This window comes from Alexandromys fortis, unplaced genomic scaffold, assembly GCF_014885135.2.
Source record: "Alexandromys fortis isolate MF-2015 unplaced genomic scaffold, M_Fortis_MF-2015_v1.1 scaffold_127, whole genome shotgun sequence".
In the NCBI taxonomy this organism is placed as follows: domain Eukaryota; kingdom Metazoa; phylum Chordata; class Mammalia; order Rodentia; family Cricetidae; genus Alexandromys; species Alexandromys fortis.
The window spans coordinates 4,009,008-4,021,038 of NW_026068006.1; the positions used below are offsets into that span (position 1 = coordinate 4,009,008).

The 12,031-nt window shown below is 40.9% G+C and overlaps 1 protein-coding gene across 4 annotated transcripts in view; it reads left to right on the plus strand.

The window, feature by feature from the left end:
- The window catches only part of Inpp4b (inositol polyphosphate-4-phosphatase type II B), a 696,298-nt gene that overhangs the window by 649,286 nt on the left and 34,981 nt on the right, over positions 1–12,031 (plus strand). For all 4 annotated transcript variants that reach the window (XM_050161508.1, XM_050161511.1, XM_050161509.1 and 1 more), the window contains exons 25-26: positions 666–778; positions 4,528–4,682. In XM_050161508.1, coding sequence (XP_050017465.1) covers positions 666–778; positions 4,528–4,682 — 268 coding nt within the window. The remainder of the gene's footprint in view (positions 1–665; positions 779–4,527; positions 4,683–12,031) is intronic.

Genomic DNA, 12,031 nt, shown 5'->3' on the forward strand with positions numbered 1-12,031 from the left:
TTTGCTGTCCCCTTCCCTGTCACCTGTGCTACTTGACAACAGGGCTCTTCCTTTTTCTGTTAAAAACGTTTGGTAATACCCGGATAAAGTTTTCACTGTCAAATTGGAAAGAGGGCTTGTAGTGTCTGAATAGAATGGTTCACAGAAGCATTTGGAAATTCTATATTAGTTAGTAGTTCCTTCCCAAATAAAAAAGAATCTTACCTGATCCAAAATGGCAATAGCATTAAGATGGGGGAAACTTCTTGTTCAGAAGCTGATTTTGTGTTTACAAATCAAAGTTTCAGATTTCTCTCACACATGATGTCTAACTTAACGTATAGCCTTGATTCAGGCTAGTTGCTTAGTGGCCAAAGGAGATGGTATCTCAAGATAGCTCCAACTTAAGTGGCAGGAAAGAAAAACACTCATGAAAAGCATTTTCCTTGTTGTTTCTCGGGCAGTTTGATGTTACCATAGCTGCAGAGAATAGGAAGAGAGTAAACTGAAGCACATATTCAGTCAGATAAAGGACAAAACAGAAGGGATTAATATCATTTCCCTTTTGTACTCTTTCCTCCAAAGGACATTTCTTGTTTTGAAAGTCGCGTTTGCAGAGATGTTGCAAGAAAACTCCATGCTGACCCTGATTCATGGTTTTCTCCTTTATTTTTTTTCTCCTTTAGATATTTCACATTTTCAAGAACAAAATGATTTAAAAGGATTGTTGGACAATCTCCATCAAAATATTCAAGCCAAGAAAAGAAAGAATGTGGAGATCATGTGGCTAGCAGCAACAGTAAGCACGCGCGCCCATCTTTTCCCTGCACACCATGAGCAAGCCTTGTCAGGGACGTGGTACAGGGTCTAAGTCTGTACTTTGGTTCCTAGGTTTCATCTTCCATTATCCAGTTAACAAGGCATCATTGCTTTGCTGATCATCTTTCCAGTAGCGATGGAGAAAGATGAACTCAACATGGAACCCACTCCTTACCAACTTTGGGCTTTCTTGTCACTCTGAGGCCAAAAAGAAGTATCTGTGATTCTCTTGGTATTACATGCTATGGATAATTGTCAGTGTTATATGACAATCTGAATTTTGAACTACCACTATAAGAGATATGTGATTCCAACTGTGGGGTTGCCAGATCCCTGACTTGAGACTCACGGGAATATTGTTCAGTTAATGAGCTCGTAAATGTGTTTGTTAGTTTAGGTATTGGCACAGAATTTTTTTTAAAATAACTATTTATTTATTATGTATACAATATTCTGTGTGTATGCCTGAAGGCCAGAAGAGGGCACCAGACCTCTTTACAGATGGTTGTGAGCCATCATGTGGTTGCCGGGAATTGAACTCAGGACCTTTGGAAGAGCAGGCAATGCTCTTAACCGCTGAGCCATCTCTCCAGCCCTTGGCACAGAATTTATTGATGATTGATTGCCACGAGGTAATGATCTGACTGTGCTTGGTTCTCTATTGCTTAATGGCACCCTCAGAGTGTGAGACCTGCCTGTTTTCCTGCCTCAGTTTCTACATGAATTAGCGAGAGACTCGTGTTTGTGTTTAAAAGCTCTTTTCCAGCAACTTGAACCAGAGTTCATATTAAATTTATGAATTTTGTTAAACTCTCAGATCTCAGGACCTTCCTTTGGGAAAGCATCCTTGCACCAGGAAAGGTGCTCTGGAGACCTCTGAGATGAGTCTGTGTCTGGAGCCTTGGCTGTCACTCCTACAACACAGAGTTCAGGTTCATTAGCCCTGCAGCACACGTTATTCATGTGCCATCAAAAGCATTTAAATCAGCCTTCCTACTATTACCAATGTTATTAGTCACTGCTGGGCAAAAGGGAAGGGATAATTTACCATGTGACCAAATAAAATAATCAACCAAGAAGAAGACAGAGGCAAGCTCCTGCTATGCTTACCTGGTGTGCTTGGGAAGAACATCAGAGGCAACCAAAGCAGGAAACACTACTTTCAGACAGGCCACCGACACTGCTCACTCTCAGCACCACACCAGTTACAGAGTTCTGTGTGTCTTTAGACACCACCATGGTTAGCAACTCCCAAAGGTTCACTAGGTAAAGCCTCACGTTATTTTGAATATTTTTCTGAAAGCATAGCATCCAGGAATTCTGATCATATGGAAGACCCTCCAGTATCTGGGGACTATATATTTATGGCATTACCTTATTGTATACATGAGGTAAAATCACCTGAAAATATAAAGCAATGATGCTTTTATGAAAACATGAATGCCTATCTCCTCTTGGTAACTTCTTTTACCTATATGAATATGTAAGTTCTTCCCACCAATCCTGCTTACTTCTAAAATGTTTTTCTGGTGTTTATACCAATCACATAAGGTTCTTATACAACTCACGGTTGATTGTGTATTCCCTAGCATTGCTGTAAGTTGAAAACTCACTTTCAATATCAGCTTCCAAACCAGAACAACTTAATAACACTCTTAAAATGGAGAAGTCGGGAATCCTCCTTGACATTACCAAAACACTTTTATTTCTGTTTTCTGTTTCCTCTCTTTCTGTCTCCCTAATGAAATACTGCCTTTGTCAGTGCTTCACAGTCTAATTAACAGTTATTTTATTTTTCTTTATTTAATTAAATAATAAAAGGAAAAAATTAAGAAACCAAATGCTGAGTATGTACAAGCAAACTTGGATCATTCAGAAGCCGTAGAGACTGAGATCAAGACTTTTCTTGCCTACTGTGGAGACACAGCCCACCTCCACTTGGCTTTAAATGCAGGGCATTAATATCTCAAGCAGGAGAGGTATATGCTAAAGTAGCGATATATTTTAAAGAATATTACTTCTTTTAAAAACTATATCTCAAACGCATCCATTAAGGTCTATTTTGTGACTATGAATATAGTCACCATTTGAAAAGGTGAAATACTACTTATTTGGATGAATTAAAATTTTCTAAGTAAAAAGAGATCGCATGGTAAAACCATACTCTCTTTTTTCTGTAGCTACTTTTATTGGAAATAGAAGGGAGTAAAAGTCTGAATTAATAGGGACATATAAATCTTAATTTAAGTACGAAATGACAATTAAAATACAGTGAAAAAATTCCTCAATAAAAACTGTTTTACTGTTTCTTCCCCAGGCGGGCACTCTGAAGGCCTCGTTGATCACAGATAATAAAGTGGGTGGTTTGTGAGTCGCATTCAATTTATCTTAAATGAACATTGATTGGCATTGCTGATGCTGCCGTTCATTATTGGTAGCTCATCTTAGAAAGCAGCGTGGGCTAGCAGCAAAGGGGGCAGAGGGGTCCATAAGACAATGAGAAAATGGGAGCTCCTAGGTCAGAGACTTGTCTGTCTTATAATGCAAGTCACTGAGGAACACCAGACGCACGGACGGAACTAAAAACTCAGTGTTTGGACTTAGGAAGACTTGCATTCCCAGCCTGTTCCTGCTCTGCTGTGCACAAGTTACACAGGTTCCAGATGCTTCCGTTTTCCCCACTGTGAAGTGAGGGTAGTCATGGCTTCCACTGGGGTTCATGCTCAGTTCGTTACAAAAGCGTATCGATCAGTCATTTATAACCCCATGCTGTGTCACAGTCTGTGTGAAGTAATGGTAGCCAATTTAGTGTGCCCGACATTACCACGTGGTCCCTTTATCTATAGAGATATTTTGAAACATAAGTTCAAGTCCAGCAAATACTTTTTATTTTCAATTAGGGGCTGGAGAGATGCCTCAGTGGTTAAGAGCATTGCCTGCTCTTCCAAAGGTCCTGAGTTCAATTCCCAGCAACTACATGGTGGCTCACAACCATCTGTAATAAGGTCTGGTGCCCTCAAGCATACACACAGATAGAATACTGTATATATAATAAATAAATAAATTAAAAAAAAAGAACACTGGGTGACCAGGCAGTGATGGTGCATGCCTTTAAAAAAAATAGGCAAGTTTAATATTTTTTACTATTTGAGAATTTTATACCTGCGTACAATGTGTTTTGATCAAATCTACCCCCTAATCACTTTCCTCTAATTCCTCCTCACTACCCAGTGTTACGTGCTGTTTCTGAACCCACTGCTTTGCTCAGTGAATGCATGCAGAGCCATCTAGAATGCAAGCAGCCTCGCACTTAAGGAACTATGACGTAAACTGTCCTCCCTCCCCCAACGGTCATCAATGTCAATAGTTCCTCTGCTAGGGCTGGGCCTTCATGAGATCCTCACATGTCAACGATAAGATTTTCACTGCTTGATCTCAAAAAAGTAGACTTTAGGCAAACATTCAACTGTCTAATCTAAGAACAACACAGCTTGCGTCATTTTCAGCCAAGCTATTGCTTCTGAGCTGTGGGTGGCATTTATGCAAATCAGGTGGCCTCCATGCCTCCTCTGTAGGGTCTGTGGTGTTGACAGCTCAGACCTCCCGCTCAAAGAAATCAACAAGTTAAAGCCAGTCTTCTACCTCAGAAAATGAAAAGGCAGTGTGCGTGATTGTACAGGGTAGACGTAGACGGAAGCACTCGAGTCCTCGTTTCCCTTTGTCTTGCAGATTTGTCGCAAACTCAACGGCATCCGCTTCACCTGCTGTAAAAGCGCCAAAGACAGGACCTCGATGTCAGTGACGCTGGAGCAGTGCTCCATCCTGAGGGACGAGCACCAGCTGCACAAAGACTTCTTCATCCGGGCCCTGGACTGTATGAGAAGGTACCGCACGTGTCTTAAAACTGCTTTCATGTCAAGGTCACATTGGTTAAGTTTTAAGACACATACCTCCTTAGAAGACCAAACACTTAAGGATTCCTTTGTATTTCCATATTTAAATTTCAAGCATTCCCTTTACTCATTTTGGGTAATATAAGGAAATACAAGTATGCATAATTTTTCATCTTGAGTTAAATGGCTGTGTGCTGCTAAGGCGCCCTTAAGAGTACATTTTCTTGACATGTTTGAGTATGTACAAATTAACGACAGGTCAATAGACAAAATCTCTCCAGACTGAAACTGAGAGATAGTCTCCCCATTGCTGGCGCAGTCTGCACTGGTGGCCTTCCCCATGAGGAAGGCAGAGTTACTCTGATACTGCAGAGATCTGGAATTGCCACTCTGCTGACATTTAAAATACTGTGCCCCAAGTCATATCTGATTAATTCCCACAGTAATTAAATCTGAACTTGAAAGAAGCCATAATGGAAAGGAGCCTCATTCCAAATGTTTATCAGCAAGGACATGTGTTAATATAACAGTGACAGAGATCAGCCTAGAAGAGGTTTGTGGGCTCCACAGAGGGCTGCTTCCTGCTACTTCCTGTCTGTCTTACCATTAGCTCTGCTTTCTTTTCGGTTCTGGGTCTCCCAATGGAGCCACAGATGCACGCTTGCATTGCTGCAACGCCTGCATTTTCCACTAACAAGAGGCTTCTGACATCTTCTGTTTTACACCTTGTCTTGTCTCCTGCATTTTCATTGTTCAGTAAAGTTCTGTCATCAAGTTTGAGAACCATTTGAGGATGGTTTCGGAGCCTGACATGAACATCTCAGCCATATAAAATTTATTTTATTGCTATAAATTTCTTTCAAAAATAATCTTTCAGTTTTAGTGGGGAAAATACTGCCTGTGACGCTAGACTCTAACTGCAGAAAAGGAGCAGAGATGTCAGTACAGATGCCCAGCTAGGAGGAGCACAGCAAATAGACCAGGGCCACCACAGGACCAGCGTCACTTAACTATCAGATATCTGGAGGGTGAAACTGGCATTTATTTGTTTAAGACTGGAAGGAAGAATCTCTAAATTAGAAAGAAAAATTTTCAAAGAGGCAAATGAAAGGCATATGTTTCTATGCATGCTGAATCCTAGGCATGCATGTTTTTATATTATATAGGTTTGCACACAATTGGTGTTATATATGACTTATTTGCTCATGATGTGACATTTATGGGACTTTGTGATTTAGAATTTTTTCTTATTTTTTTAAAATTCAGCTGCTAGAGAGTTATCCTAAAATCAATTATGTCTTTTAAATTTCATGTCTCTATTATTCTGATACTTTTCTGTTAATTTTTTGATGCTAACTTTCAAATCAGTCAAATCTATCCCTTAGCTTATATATAAAGGCAGTTATTTTAGAGCATGAGGGTTTCTTTGGAAATGAGTGTAGGTGAGCACATAGTTCAAATACCAAGGCATGTTGATTAAAGAAAACATGTAACTGCCTCTGTTTCCCTCTTTGGAATTTGGCTTTGTGAGACAAGCTCATAGGGACATATACTCTTTCAGTACAGTAAAGGGGTCAGAGGGCAGCACAGGAGGTCAGAGGGCAGCACTGGAGGTCAGAGGATGGCATGGGAGGTCAGAGGATGGCAAGGACGGTCATAGGACAGTGCAGGAGGTCAGAGGACAGCGCGGGAGGTCAGAGGACAGAATGGGAGGTCAGAGAATGGCAAGGGAGGTAATAGGACAGCACAGGAGGTCAGAGGACAGCACGGGAAGTCAGATGATGGCACCGGAGGTCAGAGGACAGTGTGGAAGGTCAGAGGGCAGGGTGTAGAGTCAGTTGGACTAAGTTACGATTCAGGTTTCATCACACACTACCCAGAAACAAGTTAATCTCAATGCTTCTCTGTGCCTCAGGGAAGTTAGGCAGCCTCTTGGTATTTCACTGTCCTCATCTGGGAAACAGCCACGGTAACAGTAACCACTTCTTCAGAGTGCCTTTGAAAATGCAGAGTGATTAAAATAGTGATTAACAGCATAGGCTATACTTATTAAATAAAAAGCTTATGAAGTTGCTGTTCTGATATTTCAGTTTAAGTAAAATCTAAGTATAACCTTTGTAGTTTTATGTTTGGAAATGTTGGGATTTAAATTTAACTCCAGTACCACATATTAAGTCACGTGTTTTACACATTCAGAACAATGAGTCATTAAAAAGGTGTGTGTGTTTACAGATGCTAACTATGGAAGTAAAACATGTATCAAAAGAAGAATTGAACATTGCTGGTGCTTAAAAATCTACTACAGTGTGTCCTTACAAAGAGTCATGATCTTTGGTCTCATGCAGTCATCTTAAAAATTTCTAACAGACAATAAACCGGATGCACAGAGTGTTGGCCATTGAGCACTCAGGATGCATTAGGACAGCCAGGGATAGGTCTCTAATCACATTCATGTTTGCACTGGTATCCCCTGAAATTAATTGATTATGTGTTAACCATTCAACTTCATTAGTTAAAATAGAAATCATGCAAAAATTCCTGTTCTTTTAGAACTTCAAGGTTATGTACAAAACGAGAGTGCTTTGTTCCCATTGGCCTATAAAGAGTCCAATGTAATGGCAGAGTCATTTCAACATCTTCTGTCATGTCCATCAGTGTATGCAGACGGCAGTGTCTCGCCCAGTATAAAATACTATAATACGCAGAGGTTACAGAATATCAAAGACCCAACAGAGGACACCTGTTCTTCCCACACAGACAGCAGTGTCTCAGGAATAAGAATGTCTCACACTGTTGGTTGATTTTAATTAACACCAGAACCTTGAAATGGTCATTTTTGGCCATTGAAATAGGTTATCATTCATGGCAATAAAACCTTTTCCAACCTCTTTGCTCCATGGTCTGTGAAGTCCCACCCTCCAGACATTGACCTTGAATGATATCAGACACCTTCAGGAAGTTATACAATTCCTTACCTTTAGGTCTATAGCTTATCACTGAGCGATCTTAGGTAGGTGTGGAGATCAAAACTATTTAAGAACTTGAACAATATTCTAGAATACCACACTGGATTTAATAATACCTTAAGGTTTTAGTTAACTTGCTTGTGTGTGTGTGAGTGTGTGTGTGTGTGTACATGCGAAAGTGTGCACAAGTGTCTTGGTATATTTGTGGAGGTCAAAGGGAAACTTAAGAGTAGTATCTCTCCTTCTACCGTGTAAGTACTCAAGATCAAACCCTGGTCTTAGGCTTAGCAGAAGCACCATTACCCCCTGAGCCTCCCAGTGTTTTAAATTTTATTGTTTGCTTGGTTTTTGCTATATNTATATTATTTTTTTTGCACTTGTAATTTTAATTTATCAACAGTTGAGTCTTATTTATCTTTGGATCATCCCAGCCACTTTTCAGGCATTTTCAAGTTTGTCAAAGCCATCCCAGGTTATTCTCTGTGACCTGCAGCTCCCAGTCAGTCACACAGCTGCAAGGGGGAGAATGCAATGCCACGTGGTGCTGCGTCACAGCAGGCCAGGGGCATTAACCACTCTATGGCTTATTGCATTGTCAGCTCATAGTGGTATTCCTGGGACTCGATTGTATTGTTAGTTCATAGTGATTCCTGGGACTTGATTCTGTCGCACGCTGAGCTTGGTCTGCATTACTCTCAGTAGTATGTCATGACATGATGATGTGTTTGATTGATGTGGGAGATTTTCAGATCACCTCTTCATGTGAGAAAGCTAGCAAGAAATCGGGGTGCCTCCTTCTTCATGGTGACTGTGTATTACAGGCAATGATTAGCATAGCAAGCATCACTCCCCATGCCTACCAGAAGATACATAGATCAAATGATCAAAGAGGCAGGAGTTCCAGAAGGCTGGCCACTGGGATGAAGTCAAGAACGAGAGCCACTGAAGGTCTGCCTCCTTTAAACCAGTTTTAATACGAGTTTACTGACTTAGCAATCAATTTGTACCATTTTCTTGAGCTATGAGATACCTTGTCTAGCCAAAATGTCCCTCATCAAAACTCAGTTTTACAAAACGGTGGATAATTAGCTGACTAATTGTTTGTTGATTCTGCAATTTGAGGAGTTTTTCCTAAAGAATAGAGTATAGGAATGAGGCTTCTATTTCCAATTCTAGAATATCCATTGTTAGCTATAAAGCTATCTTTTCTTGGTGTATTTTTTCCAGAAATCTAAATTTACATTTGATTAATAGGTATACATAGCCAATCTTTAATAGCTCAACAAAATTGACTGGGTTTAAAAGTTCTGTTTTAACATAATGTATTGGGAAGTTTAAAGGCCACTGTAGAGTAAATTAAAACAAAATGCCACAGGATAATTATTTCTCTGAGCAAGAACCAAGAGCTTAGATGGGTGAACAGTATAAATAACATAGAACAGCATATTTTTCAGTTGTCTGCCCTTTGTCATTCTACCATGGCCCTTGCAATTAAATAGTTGATAACCCAATAACAAGACAGATCAGTGTAAGTTTTGGGATGCAGCCAGTTATCTCCAATAAGACACAGGGCTGTAATGATTCTTTTTTAGTAAAGGACCTTATTAGATATATGTAAAGTTTGCTTGTGAGTGTGATGTCAATATGTGAGTGTGTGTTTTTGTGCATGCAGTTGTGTACTAATGCGTGCAGGTACACATGCCTATGTGTCTAAGTGCGTGAACATGCATGTGGGTGCATGTAGGCCAGAGGTTGGTATTGGCTGTCTTCTTCAATTGATTCTCCATCTTATCTTTGGAGACAGGGACTGAACTTGAAGCCTACTGACTGGGTGGACATACCAGGGCATCACCCATCTCAGTCCCCTGACCCACTAGTGCTTACCACCATGCCTGGCTTTTAGGTAAATGATGGTTCTCATGGTTCTACCACAGGTGGGCACTTTCCTGATTGAGCCATCTCCCTTGCTCCTAGATTTTTATTACCAGATGAAATAACTCATTCCCAACATATTGTGTCTGATCTTTAACATGGGGGATATGATTTACTAAATGTCTTGCTTTGTTGACTAACTGACCTCTGAACTGAAGTCCACAACATTGTTTTGAGGACGCTTTATTCTTTTGTAAGACGACTTCTCAAGAAGGGTAGTTCTTTTGTTATTGAATAGGTAAAGTCCCTCTCTGTGTTGTTCCACGTCACTTTAGTTTTCTTCACTTCTACTGGTCAGATCGGCTTTGTGAGTGGCTAGAATCTATTTCAGAATTAAGGAAATTTGTGAGCACTGAAGACCTAAGTAACTGAAGGTAGCAAATAATCGCATATTGTCTTGAAGGCTATGTTAGTAGATTCAGCAGTAGCAAATTTTCAGTTATGTAAGTAGCAAGAAGATAATTTTATGGTTGGAATCACCACAACACGAGGAACTGTACTGATGTGTCATAGCACCGAGACACCACTATATCAGATGCAACCATGCTACTACTTATCTGTACAAATCTTAAATAAAATATTCAGTGCAAAAAAAAAAAAAGAGAGAGAGAGACTACCATAGACGGGGATACATATTCCGTTAGTGCCGCCATCTTCCTCAAGAGCGTCAGTGACATATTTCTGTACTATCTCTGACCAGATCAGTGATCAGGAACAGGAATAACCTCAGAGGGAACATGGTCAGTGATGTGCAGGGGCCTTTATTTCAACCCACGCTTTCAGAAGCTCCAGTTCTTGTTTCGATCCTGCTGAGACAATGCATCATGACTAGAGTGTGGGGTAGAGGTGCACGCTCACTGAACTAGAGTGTGGGGTGGACGTGCATGCTCACTGAACTATGGTGTAAAAGAAATTAGAGAGATGAAAAGGGCCAAACTCAGTATTACATTTAAAAACAAACCCAATGTAATCTAACCTACTTCTAACCTAGGTCCCACCTCCCAATACCACCACAGCTCGACAACATAGATTTAATAAAAAGACCTGTAAGGGAGGGTGGGGGTGCTTTCCATATCCTAGTTAGGGCATCCCGTTCTGATGAGTGAAGACTCATATTTATCTCACAATGCAAACATGTTTATGCCTCTCCAGGAGTCCCCACAGACTAGGCCCAGTTTCTCTTTCATGATGTTTTATTATGGAGAGTCAATGGGTAACTACAGGGTAAGGTGACCTCTGGCCTTTGGGCGCTTATGTCAGGCTCCGGAAGAGTGAAGTGGCAGTGGTGGTTGTGGACATACTTCTTAACATTGCTTTCACTTTTTAAAACAGGAAAGTGCAGAGGGATAGTGCAAGAGGCTCAGCTGGGTATAGAGAGAAATACAGGTTTCTGACGCGAGTTTGTGGCAGACTCAGACATTTTTATAAGTCCATGGTGTGGAGAAGCAGACTCTTTTAGACAAAGAGAGGAAGTCCCAGCAGAGAGATACAGACGGAATTGCAGCGGCTTACAAAAATGACCAACGGTTTTGCACTTTGGAAGTGAGGTGTAGCAAAAATGTGTCATAGAAAGTAGCATTCACTAAAGAAACAAAGATACGGGCAGCTTTGAACTGAAGGATCTTCATTAAAGCACTCATGGGCACCCCTAGGAAGTCCAGGCTTGTCCAAGAAGATGGAGGCAGGGGAACAGCAGCAGTGCTTCCCAGACGCTGCTTAGCCACCTAGCCTGATGATCCTTTGTCATTTGTGTGTTTGTCAAGGCAGGTTCTCTTACCCCAGGGTGGTCTGGAACCCATTGAATTCAAGAATGACTTTACAATTCTGATCCTCCTGCCTCAGTTTCCCAAGTGCTGTGATTACAGGCGTGCACCACCATATCTTCTGTTTGTAGTACTGGGGATCAATCCAGAGCTCCCTGAGAGCAGAATAGTTCTCCACCCAACCGAGCCACAACCTTAGAATTCCTACTGAGCTGTCTTCCTATAAGCAGTCCTTGAGCCTCTTCCTGGGTGATGTTTTCCTGAATGTACATGCTTGGTGGGACATGTTCCTATCACCCCTTTTCTCATACAGAAATAAATACAACACGATCCAAATAATGCATTATTCTTGTGCCATCTAGAAATTTTCCCTTCTATCAGAGTGCCTGCAGTCATCATCAGAGTTTCAATCCTCTTCCTAACTTGAATTCTAAGCGACTCCATTTCTAGTCCAATGGAGCACCCCGAGTTTCTTCACAAGCCAAAACCCTGCAAGCTTTTCTCCAGAATGGGAGATCACAGATGCTGGAGACGTTCAGATGTCTAGTTCAATCTATTTGTGCCTGCAGGATCATGGCCGAAAGCCCCGTGTAATTATATACAATTATACTGCATTCTATGCCATTCAGTGAGCACCCCTGAATCCACATGAGCAAGGGTGACATCATTATAGGTTATC